The 13,412-nt window shown below is 39.2% G+C and overlaps 1 protein-coding gene across 1 annotated transcript in view; it reads right to left on the reverse strand.

The window, feature by feature from the left end:
* The window catches only part of SCFD1 (sec1 family domain containing 1), a 129,091-nt gene that overhangs the window by 18,649 nt on the left and 97,030 nt on the right, over positions 1-13,412 (reverse strand). Inside the window, exons 20-21 of the mRNA XM_056133613.1 lie at positions 9,477-9,530; positions 8,444-8,496 (exon numbers count right to left, since the gene is read on the reverse strand). Coding sequence (XP_055989588.1) covers positions 8,444-8,496; positions 9,477-9,530 — 107 coding nt within the window. The remainder of the gene's footprint in view (positions 1-8,443; positions 8,497-9,476; positions 9,531-13,412) is intronic.

Consider the following 13,412-nt stretch of genomic DNA (forward strand, 5'->3'; position numbering starts at 1 on the left):
GCTAGAAAATCAAATCAGAAGATAAAATGGCAGTATCAAATTCTCATATATTGATAATCACACTAATTATAAATGGAATAAAGCCACTAATTGAAAGGCACACGGAAGAGGTGTGAATTAAAATGCAAAACCTAACGATAAGCTGTTCATTAGAGACTCATTTAAGCTATGAAAGACAAATTAAAACTTAACATGAAGATGCAGCACTCTTTACAATAGCCAGAATCTGGAAAAAACCTGAGTGCCCGAGAACAGATGACTGGTTAAAGAAACTTTGGTACATTTACACTATGTATCTATTAGAAAAGACAAAGTCATGAAATTTACATACAAGTGGTACTATATGGAAAGTATCATGTTAAGCGAAATGACTCAGAAAGAAAGGTATAGACATAGAAAGACTGAATTCATCTGGGGAACATAAAGTAACAAAATAGGAGACTAACACCCAAGAATGGCCGAGATTAGTACCAGGAATTTTACTCCATGGCTTGGAGGCCAACCACACATGCTAGGGGAAAAGGGAGCTCAGATAGAGAAGGGAACACCAAATAAAGGTGTTGGGAGGACCCTCCCAGGATGGGAGAAGCATGCTGAAAGTAGACTACAGACCAAACATGATTGTCACCCATTGCCTCTTTTGCAAACCACAACACACAATAAGAGAGAGAGAGAACAAAAGGGAATGCCCTGCCACAGAGGCAGGGTGGGATGGGGGGATGGGGAGTGGGAGGGATACTGGGATCAGTGGTGGTGGGAAATGGGCACTGGTGGAGGGATGGGTATTTGATCATTGTATAATTGAAACCCAAGCACAAAAATTTGTAAGTCTACAAATGTACCCCATGATGTCTCACTAATCAAAATTAAAAAAAAAAAAACGAAGAAATGGGAAATGAGGTGAAGTCAACGTACATTTTTAAACGGGAGCTGCACAAAAGGAAAAGGAGAAAGAGCAAGAAGGAAAGTGCCTCTCACAGAGGGAGGCTTAAGGTAGGAGGGTGGGTGTTGGGGGATGGTGGTGGGAAATGTACATTGATGGAAGGATGGGTGCTAGATCACTGTATGCCTGAAATCCAATAAACAGCTTTGTAAAGGTCTCTCACACATATTCAATTAAAATTATTTTTAAAACATGGGAGCTGCTACAGTTATAATAGACTTCCACTCAGAAAGACAGCAAAAGTCAAAATACAAAGGTGGACATAGTGATAATAGGACTCAATACAATAGGAAGACATAACAAGTATTAGAATGTATGCACCATTTGTAGGAACACCAAAATATATAAAAGGAAAGAATATAAAAGGTATACAAACTGGAAGGAAGTAAAATCATCACTATTTGAGGATAAAATAGAACTACATAAAAAGTCACATGCTACCTGTCTGAATGCAAGGTTCCATCCCAATGGAAAACCAGCAGGACTGTTCTACTGTACAAAAAGGGAGACATCCACGACATTGGCAACTATTGCCCAATCTGCCTACTGTCTGTCATCTATAAGCTGTTCACTCGAGTCATCCTGAATAGGATTGGCAGAACACTAGATGAAGGACAACCATGTGAGCAAGCCAGGTTCCGAAAAGGATTCAGCACCATCAACCATATCCACACGATAACCAAGCTCATTGAGGTTTCTCAGGAGTTCAAGATGCCTCTCTGTCTAACGTTCATTGATTTAAAGAAGGCCTTTGATTCTGTTGAGACGGAAGTGGTCATTGAAGCACTAGCTAATCAGGGCATTCAAACTCAATACATCAGGATCCTCCATGGGCTGTATTACGGATTCACTACCAGGATCTCACCATTCTACAAAGAAGTAATCATTGATGTCAAGAGAGGGGTTCAGCAGGGTGATACCATTTCACCAAAACTCTTCAGTGCCACCCTCGAGAACATCATGTGACAATTGGAATGGAAAGGAATGGGAGTGAAGATAGATGGTTGGCAACTACACCACCTCCGCTTTGCTGATGACATTGTTTTATTTATTTATTTTTTTGTAGGAGTACTGCTATTCAGCCACTGATTAGCTGATTGAATTGGGCATGAACTCCACCTTAATTTTTTTATTTTTTTCTTTTTGTATTTATTTATTGAATCACTGTGGGAAAAGTTACTAAGCTTTCAGGTTTAAGTCTCAGTCACACAATGATCAAACACCTTTCACTTCACCAGTACTCATTTTTCACCACCAAGAACCCCAGTATACCCCCACTCCCACCCCTTCAAATGCCTGTGGGGCAGATGATTTCCACTTAACTCTTCTCTACATTGATTATATTCATTATTTCGACAAAAGATGCACCATTTTTCTTTAGAATTTCCCCCCAAACAATCAGAATTGCTGAAAAGGCATTGTGAAATATTTTGTTTTCTACAGCTGGCTATGAGTACTCATACTCACCAGTACTCATTTTTCACCACCAAGAACCCCAGTATACCCCCACTCCCACCCCTTCAAATGCCTGTGGGGCAGATGATTTCCACTTAACTCTTCTCTACATTGATTATATTCATTATTTCGACAAAAGATGCACCATTTTTCTTTAGAATTTCCCCCCAAACAATCAGAATTGCTGAAAAGGCATTGTGAAATATTTTGTTTTCTACAGCTGGCTATGAGAATCATATAATGTCACGCGGCCACGATTTTGGATTTCTGCAAAGAGCCAGATAATTACGAGATTGGTTTCTGTGTGTCTGGTGTTATGGCCATGCTGGAAAGCAGCTCATGGGGGGTAACTCGTGACCTCGATAGGGTGTGCCAGTACTGCCTCCCTTCCCATGAGACTGCAGTTGTCCCTTCACCACCGGCTCGTATCTGGCTTTCCTATAAGCTCTGAGGTGGCAACCACCTTGCTGCCAGGGGGGAAAAAGGCGGAAGGGAGCAATACCCTTTCCCTCCTGGGGAGGCATGGCGCCGTACTTTAATGCACGGTCCATTCACTTTTCTTCTGCAAGCTGCTGATGACACTGTTTTAATAACACCAAACATTAGCCAAGTGGCACAAATGCTGGCCGACTTCTACTGTGAGTGTGAATCACTTCTACAGCTGAATCTTACGAAGACAATGTTTATGAGAAACAGCCTCGTCCTGATGCTCCATTTGCTCTTCAACGGAACGACCATCTCCGAATGCAACAGTTAAGTGTACCTAGGTTGAGAAGTCAACATGACAAATGACCTGGCACCTGAGTTGTGCAGGAGGAAGAGAGCGGCTTGGAACACCTTCAAGAGCGTCCAAGAAATAGCTAAGAGGACGAAAACCTCCGGCTCAGGGCACATCTCTTTGATTCCACTGGTTCTTCCTGCATTAACATATACCTCAGAGACCTGGGTCCTATGCAAACAGGATGAGAATGCTATTTGGGTCTCCCAAAGAGGAATTTAAAGAGCTATGCTTGGAGCTTGGAATATCACATTTCACTCCAAGCAATGCTTGGAGTATCATGTTTCACTCAAATGAGAGAAAGAATCCGAAGTTTTTTTAAAAAAGACACAAAGATCAAAAAAACAGAAATAAGAGGAAATAAATAAAACCTCACGTCTGGACAACTTATTCACAACAAAAGAGCCAAGAGCCTATAATAGAGTGAGGAAAGTCCCTTTAATAAGTGGTATTAGGAAAAGTGGACAGCCTCAAGGAAAGAATGAAAATAAGTGCTACATAACACTATACACAAAAAGTAATTCAAAATAGATTACATTTGGATGTAAGATCTGAAGCCATAAAATACCCAGAAGAAAAGACAGGTGATATATGTTTTTCAACATTCGTCTTAAGAGATGTGTTGGTGTGCCTCAATGCCAACATTGCAAAATAAGCAATGTTAACAGACAAAAAGGGAGCTACAGACAGCCATGAATCAATAGGAGAAGAGCTAAAGAATGGATAGATTTGGGCTGGGGTGATAGTACAGTGGGTAGGGTGTCTGCCTTGCATGTGGCCTACCAGATTCAATCCCTAACACCCAGTGAGGTCCCTTGAGTTCACCAGGAGTGATCCCTGACTGCACAGGAGGAATAAGCCCTGAGCAGAGCTGGTTGAAAAACAAAGGGGGGAAAAAAAAACCAAAAAAAAAAAAAAAAAACCCAACAAAAAGAATTGATACATCACCCAGTCATGAAAATGAACTTCCCAAGCTTGTTTGAGATGTTAACCAAGACTGAAAATAATTTAATGTTTCTTAAAAAAGAGTTTTTGAGATAAATGAATTTAGCAGTACTCTCTTTAAGGAAATAATGAGGGAGAAAGGCAAATACTGTGTTTCATTCAGTGACATATAAACTAGATGAATAATTAAACTAAACAAAAATAAATGATTAGACTGTAAGACTAAAAGACTCATTAGTAATTAATAAAAGTGAATGGAGAAGGAAGGTGGGTAAATTGGGTGAAAGGGATCAACTGTACAATGAAGATATAATCACATTTTTAATAGCAAATTCAATGAAGTATAAATCATGTTGATTTATACCAATGCAGCCTAAAACTTATGCAACATTACTTCAATAAAAAAGAAAATAATATTTACAGAGTGGTACAATCATTACACACAACCAACTTCAAAACTTTTTCATTACCTCCTAGGAAATCTATTAGTTGCACTCCTCATTTCTTTCCTTCTGAAATATATTCTTTGTCAAATTCTCTCCTGCTACTCGCAGCAGATATCAGCAGACTCTTTTCTAAGTCGTCGCATGATGTTCTTGAAGGTGACACTGAAGAGTTTCGGTGAAATGGTATCACCCTGCTGAACCCCTCTCTTGACATCAATGATCACTTCTTTGTAGAATGGTGAGATCCTGGTAGTGAATCCGTAATACAGCCCATGGAGGATCCTGATGTATTGAGTTTGAATGCCCTGATTGGCTCGGGCTTCAATGACCACTTCCATCTCAACAGAATCAAAGGCCTTCTTTAAATCAATGAACGTTAGACAGAGAGGCATCTTGAACTCCCGAGAAACCTCAATGAGCTTGGTTATCGTGTGGATATGGTTGATGGTGCTGAATCCTTTTCGGAACCTGGCTTGCTCACATGGTTGTCCTTCATCTAGTGTTCTGCCAATCCTATTCAGGATGACTCGAGTGAACAACTTATAGATGACAGACAATAGGCAGATCAGGCGATAGTTGCCAATGTTGTGGACGTCTCCCTTTTTGTACAGTAGTACAGTCCTGCTGGTTTTCCATTGGGACAGAACCTTACATTCAGACAGGTAGCGTGTGAAGAGCCGAGCCAGTGTATTGATGAGTACTGACGGCAGGTTCTTCAGGTGTTCAGGTCTGACCTTGTCTGGGCTGGGTGCTGTTCATTTCTTTACCGACAAAATGGAGTGTTGGTTTTCAGAAGGGAGAATGTGGGAACGACATATCCATCCTGCGGAATTTGGTATGTTGGCAGGTGGACGTGGCTATCAAAGAGATCTGAGTAGAAGTCATGGATAATCTTCTCCATTGCCCTTCTGGAAGATGTGATAGATCCACCAGGACGTCAGATGGCAGTCATCTTGGTCTTGTAGTTGGCGAAGGACAGGCAGGCATTAGGAATGCTTTTCCCGGCTTCTGCTGCATCTACCAGCACTTTTGCTCTTCTCTCTTTGAGGTCTTCCTCCACTATCTCCACTACCCAGCCGCTGCCACGCTCCAGGACGCTTTCCGGACGCTCGGGCGAAGACTCATGCATGAGTGAAGCCCCACAGAACAAGATAAGTGGAACTCTGAGACTTTGGATTCCAGACTCAATGGACCCGGGGACAGAGATCCTCTGCTTGCTCCCACCAACCACAGGTGACGAATGGATTAAAACCAGGAGGCCCACCCTACCCTGCCTGCTTCCACTAACCGCCAGAGACCCAGGGATTGGATTGCACACAGAAGACGCACCCTACCCCTACCGGTACCAGAAAATACCTCACCGGCAGACTTACACTATCTCCACTACCCAGCCACTGCCACACTCCAGGACTCTTTCCGGACCATGCGGCTGCAAAGCGGCCACACAACACATCATAAGACACTTAATACCCATCTTCCAGAATTGTCGCACCATATTTGATAGGGTTCAAATATGGTTTGAACCATGGGAACACCTAAAAGGGTGATCAGAGGCTGCCCCAAAAGCCTCTAACCCTTTCAGAGAGCCTGGCAAGCTACCAAGAGCATTCCGCCCACATGGCAGAGCCTGGCAAGCTATCCGTTGTGTATTCTATATGCCAAAACCAGTAATTACAATGGATCTCATTTCCCTGACCCTGAAGGTGTCACCAATATGGCAGCGTTGAGAAGGATGAGGAAGGAGAGGCTGATAAAATCTCAAGGCTTAACTAGGCTGCCAAAACGAAGAAAGACAAAAATGATTGTCTGTACTTTCAATGTACATACGCTAGCATCAGATGCATCCATCAAGGACCTGATGGTACAAGTGCGAAACATCAAGTACGACATCATTGGTCTGACTGAGACGAGAAGGCATCAATCACCTCACACAGTTTTCGACAATGGAGAAGAACTGTTCCTCAGAACATGCGATGAAAGAGGCATCGGAGGCGTCAGTGTCCTTGTCAACACAAACTTGGCCAAGAGCATTGATTCATTTGAATGCCTAACAACCCGAATTGGACGATTACACTTGAATAGATGTGGCTCACTGCCAGCAGTTTCTATCTTCGTTGTCTACGCACCAACATCCAATTATGATGAAGGAGAAATTGAGTTCTACATGGAGCTGGAGAAGTTCTATAAAGAAGACCTAACTCAGATAGGTAACTGATAATCTGTCACCTACAAAGATGTGAAAGCTTGAGACAAAATACAAATTTTTAAAAATTCTTAATGTATAGTAGAAGCAAATAATAGCTTCAACCAAGTTTTGGCACTAGAGAAAATCATTCTAAGAAATTCTCCCCCTCACAATGAAAGAAAACAAACCAAATGGAATCCAACTAAAGCCTGCATCTTTTTATTTGGTCTCCTGTGACTATTCATTAAAAAAACACACCCCACCCAAACCTCCCTCCCTAATATAGTTTATACTATTGGCATCATTATTGTAAAGAAAATCTAAATATATTTTATATATTTTTTGGTATGTACATGCTAGAAAGAGCACCAAAATGTTAAAGTGTTATCACCAGTAGTTGCCTTTGAATAAGATTATACATATTTTATGAAACAATGCTCTATATCACTAATCTTCTGGGAGATCCAAATCAAAACAACAATGAGATATCACTCACACCACAGAGACTGGCACAAATCAAAAAGAACAAGAACAATCAGTGCTGGCATGGATGAGGGGCGAAAGGGACTCTCATTAACTGTTGGTGGGTGGGAATGGTGACTGGTTCAGCCTTTTTGGAAAACAATACGGTCATTTCTCAAAAAAATAGAAACTGAGCTTCTATATGACCCAGCAATATCACTTCTGGGAATATATCCCGGCACCCACAAAACACACAGCAAAGAAGCCAGAAGTGCACAGTGCTGCACTTCTATGTTAACTGTAGCACTATTCACAATAGTCAGAATCTTTAACAATCTGAGTGCCTAAGAACAGATGACTGGATAAACAAACTATGCTACATCTACATAAGGGAACACTACACAGCCATCAGAAAAAATGAAGTTGTGAAATCTGCTTCTAAATGGATAGACAAAGAGTATCATACTGAATGGAGTCAGAAAGACAGGGACAGGCACAGAATGATTGCACTCATTTGTGGGATATAAAAACACATGGTATGAGACCCAAGGACAGTAGAAACCAGGGCCAGGAGGACTGGTTCATGGTTAGAAGCTTGCCACAAGTTGTGGGGGTGGGGAAAGGGCAGTTAGGAGAGAATGATATGGAGAGAATGACCACTATGAAATGATACCTGGAAATGATTACTCTGGACAAGAACTGAGTGCTGAAAGTAGGTAAAGGGATATGTATGGTAGCCTCTCAGTACCTGTATTGCAAACCATAATGCCCAAAAGGACAGAGAGAGAGAGAGAGAGAGAGAGAGAGAGAGAGAGAGAGAGAGAGAGAGAGAAAGAAGAAATAGAGGTAGGCTGTGTAAGCAGGGGGGTTAAGGGGAGGTGGTGAGAGGGAAATGGGGACGTTGGTGGTGGGAAATGCACACTAGTAAAGGGATGGGTTTTGGAACATTGTATGACTGAAACTCAATCATGAACAAATTTGTAACTGTATATCTCACTGTGACTCAATTAGGGTAGATGGCTCTACCCTAAACTGACCAATGACAACTGCATTGCTTTTCAAAAACATTATATGTACTTTCACTTATTCATTTTCAATAGTTTGTCTTTAATAATAAGTGGTTACTAATTTAGCAATAAGTAGTTACTTATTTATAACAAAAAATTATTATTTCCACTCTTGATTGTGGTGGTGGGAAATTTACAACAAAATATATAAGAACTGCTTACCTGTCATTGCCCCGCAGCATTTTGGGATCAAAATATCTATAGTCATCAGTTTCCTATAAAAACATACAAAGTTTGTTTGGCTTAGGGTATTTTATTTATATTTTATTAATTTGGTAAAATGTCCAACAACCACTGCCTCAGATTTTACTATAGATGACCTATCTCAATATTTACTGGATATTTGTGTGTGCAAAAGCACTCAAAGTGCTTTAGATAAGAGTACTCAATGCCAACAACACCTAAGAGGTAGTTACTGTTATTCCTACTTTTCAGATGTGTACATTGTTTTCTTTCTTAAGCGGAAACTCATTCTTTAAGCAACTACTAGCAATTATTTCCCATTTGTCTATCCAACAATTTATCTCTTAATTTACCTTTTCAGTTCAAAAGAATGGAATGTCATCTGAATACATAACTTAAAAAGTTAGCTATGCAACCCCTGGAATTTAATTTTCATAAAACTGGTACTTTGTACCAGTGTTTCTCAGTCTTTTTCGATTGTGTTTCCCTCTGATTGTGTTTTGTTTCCTTCCATCTTGTGAACCAGCTATCTTACCTGGTGGTCCCTAGTTTCATATTGTGGTCCCACTAATTTATAAGATGTCCCCTGTGTCCCCATGGAATATCTTGGGATCCAAAGAGAGGCTGGCTATACTACACATAAAATGCTCAATATTCTTCCTTTTACAGAAAACCAAATTTTACATAAATTTGTTCCTTGGACTATTATTTTACATTTAAGCAATAATCTACATTTCATTTGGATAAGAGCTGAGAATTGGATTCATTTGGATTGTAGCAGCTGAGAATAGCAACTTTTAATTATGTGAAAATGGTCAAAAAGGCTCTTGGAGAACACAGACCCTCCTTCATATAGTCTACTTTGATTAGGCCCATTAACAAACTTGATTAGTTAACACCTTCATACTAATCAATTTGGTATATGCAGTTGGTGGGACGCTTGCCTTTCACGTAGAAGGATGTGGCAAAAAAAATTTTTTTTTTTTTAAATAGAATATTACATGTTACTCACAGGGTTTGACTTCATCTCCATGAGATTATCTAAAATACGAGTAACTGGAAGATTCTGTGGAAGAGATTAGTATTTTGTTAAGCACTAGAATAACAAACCAAAGTTCTTTATTCACAAAACACATACTAGAGTTGAGTATACTTACCTTTCAATTAAACACATTCTAAGAGTAAGAACTCTGAATGGTGCCATGGCTGTAAAAAAAACCCTTGGCATTACTTGAGTTTTCACATAAAAAAATGTAATTCTAAATCAGATACTCTTTTTAACCTGTAGGTGCAATGATTCAGGTTTCAATGCAAATAAATGTTTTGTTCAGGTTTTAGTAAAAAAATAAATGTTTTGGCTTTTTTCTCCCCTTCTGGATATTTACTTTTAGAGCCCAGCAAGCTACCAAGAGTATCTTGCTCGCACAGCAAAGCCTGGCAAGCTACCCGTGACGTATTCGATATGCCAAACACAGTAACAACTGTCACAACTGAGATGTTACTGGGCCCGCTTGAGCAAATCGATGAACAACGCGAGGACTGTGACAGTGACATATATTTAATAATTAAAAATTTCAGTTGTAATTTTTTTATTTTTTGTGGAAGAGTTTCATTAGAAACAGTATCTTCTGGGCCAGAGCAATAGTAGAATGTGTAGGGCTCTAGTCTTGCATGCAGCTGACTTAAGTTCGATCCCCAGCATGCCATATTCCCTGCATCCCCTAAGCCTGCCAGGAATGATCCCTGAGTTCAGAGTCAGGAATAAGCTCTGAGCAGCACCAGGTGTGGCCTAAAAAATAAAACAAAACAAACAAACCCTAACAAAACCCAGTAAAACCCAGTAACTTATAGCTTATGGAAGCATGTAAGATTAAATAACAATAGTTTTCTTTTTCATTTTGAAGATACTTTCTTCTATAAGACAAAAAGAAGTGATGAGTAAATACATCACTTTATTAATGTAATTTTGTGGGATAAATTCCAGAATTCCAATGACACACTGTATTTTTGTTTTCTGGGTCATATCCAGCAATGTTCAGGGGTTTGCAGTCAGGAATTATTCCTGGCGGTGCCTAAGGGACCATTGGGATGTGGAGATGTGCAAGGTAAACACCCTATCCGGTGTACTATGGCTCCGGCCCCAACAAATACTTTTTTTGAACAAGGACTGTACAAAACTTGTGTTGACAGAAGACTGCCTCTTGAAAAGCTTATATACACTGGGTAAAAAATACTACTGTTACCTTTTAATCTGACAACTTTACACTGTTTTGAATATAACACATGGAGTATAGAAAATTTACCAAGTGACTATTAGGCTTATTTAATGTGCATTCCCATTGAGAAGGTATTCTCTGTCCACTTTGAACTGCTATTTCCTGTGACCTGTACAGGATGTTCTGGAATTTTATATCTTAGAGGCTTAACATACAACAAAGGCAACATTAAGCCAGATTCTTCAATTTATGGTAGATAACATATTACAAGGAACTTTGTTTTCCCTTAGGTCATGAACAATTTATTTCTACTAAAATGAATTATCAATGAGGAAAATGCTACCTTGTTGAGACAGCAAATATTCATTTTTTCCCACCTTTTCTCAACTGGTAAGTAAAAATCTTTAAAGATGTTTTTAGCCAAGTAAAATTAAAGCTATTTCATTATTGTTTGATATTTTTGAGGCCAGGAGTGTTAAAACATAAACACAATCAATATCTGCTCAAGTTGAATGAATGTAATTCCTCAAATCTATATTTAGAATTTAAGGTAGCTAAAATTTTTACCTTTTAATTTTTGTTTCAAGGAAAATTATGTTTGTTCACGTAAGAATTGATGCCACATATTTCATTAAAGAAAAACTGGGTGCATATTTAAATCTAGTTGGCAAAGCACAAGAAAGTATGAAAGCAGAAATGAGAAAACTACAGTCAGTAGTGACAGAAATTGAGTACTGTATTTCATTAATAAAATATTCACTGTATTTTATAAAAAACTCAATAGTAGGCCTCAGCAGCAGAGTAACATCAGCTGAGATTAGTGAGCCTTAAGATGATATGCAGGAAATCTCTAAAAACAAAAGAAGATGGAAGAAAGAAATTAACAGCACACCAGAGAACTATAAGATGAGTTTGAGAGACACAATTTAAGAATTATCAGTGTCCCTTAGGAAGAGGAAGATGAACTTGACAAAGGACTACTAGTCAAAGATAAGCATTTCCCAGAGTTAAGGAGTGCATGCTCCTATATTCAAGAGGCCTAGAGGGTTCCCAACACAAAATAGACAGAAACAGGAAAACTCTAAGAAACACTGTAATCAGAATGACAAAAGCCAAAGACAGAGACGGAATATTGAAAGCAGCAAGATCAGAGAAGGAAGTTATATACAAAAGAGTTCACATAAGTTTTACAGCAGATCTATCAAATAAAACTCTGTGGCCAGAAGAGAATGAGGGGATTATAGTAAAAAGAAAAACAAAACAAACAACCCTAACTCAATGAAATGAACACCTCCCCAAGAATATGCTATCCAGCTAGATTACTGAAGGAACAATACAAAACAAGGGTTTATGTAGTTGATAGCCTTGATGCCAATTTTGCAGTATGTGTTAAAGGAGCTTTTCTAAGATAAGACAAAACTCAAAAACATGCGAGCTACTATAAAATTATGGCAATAAATTTCTTCATTTTAATAATTTCATAGATATGAGCTAATAGACATGAAGGAAGAAATTTGATAGCAATGTAATAGTAATAGAAGACATTAACATTCCTTTATCACTGCTGGACAGATCAAATGGACAAAAACTCAACGAGGATGCACTAGCCTTGAAGGAAGAAATGGAAAGATGGGCTTAGTAGACTCCATTCCCTAAAAGCTAAGTACACATTTTTCTCCAGCACATATAGGACATTCTCCAATACAGACTGTATGCTGCAACACAAAACATAGCTCTATAAAAGGAAAAAGAGAGAAGTCATACTAACAACTATACCCTCAGACCATGATGCTTTGAAAAATGGAAACTAATCACAAAAATAATTGAAGGAGGAGGGAGATCGCAAACATGATAATGTTTACCATTTGTTTAATGGTAATTAAAAATTAAATAAAAAAAGAATTTTCTATATCAACTACTAAAAAACAGAACATCTGGGAAAAAAAAAAGAAACAAAGTAAGGGAGCAACATATGGCCAAAGGCACCAGAACTGGAGAGCTGGTCTCCAGAATTGGGCTGGGGGTAGGGAAAAATGGGAGGGGCCTTTGTGACAATGATGAAGGAAAACAGGAACTCTAATGGTGGATGAGAGCTGGAATGATGTATGCATAAAGCTATCATTAATAGTATTGTAAATCATAGTACCTTAATAAAAATCAGAGAAAAAACTCATAAATCATACAATTTGCACTCTTGCCTCTATAAAAGAAGTTCACATTTCATCAACTTAAAACTCCATGCTTAGAGCCAGAGAGACAAACCAGCACTAAAAGAGCTTGCATTGCATGCAGCTGATGCAGGTTTGATCCCCTGGTTCCCAAAACCCTGCCAGGAATGAACCCTGACCATTGGGTGGCTCCCCCAAAACAAAAATACCAACAAAACCAAAACACAGTTAGGGTCTGGAAGAAAGTACACCAGATCAGAGTACATCTGTCCTACCATGAGCCAGACCTGGCTTAGATTCCTGACAACACATGGTCCCCTGTCCTTCTCTGGGTGTAGTCCTGGAGTTCCCTAGCACAGTCAGGATGGCCCATATATCCCATCAGGGCCCAAAGAACACAGCATTCTTGGGCCCTTACACTGAACCACCAGATCAGTTCATGGGCTTGGAAGTAAATAAATAAAAGTAGATAAAGCTAAAACCCAAATCCATTGTTAAAAGCAAGAACAAAAACCCATGAGTTTTCCATTTTTCTCAAAATGGCTGTTTCAGAAAAAAAAAGTT

This window comes from Sorex fumeus, unplaced genomic scaffold, assembly GCF_029834395.1.
Source record: "Sorex fumeus unplaced genomic scaffold, SorFum_2.1 ptg000098l, whole genome shotgun sequence".
In the NCBI taxonomy this organism is placed as follows: domain Eukaryota; kingdom Metazoa; phylum Chordata; class Mammalia; order Eulipotyphla; family Soricidae; genus Sorex; species Sorex fumeus.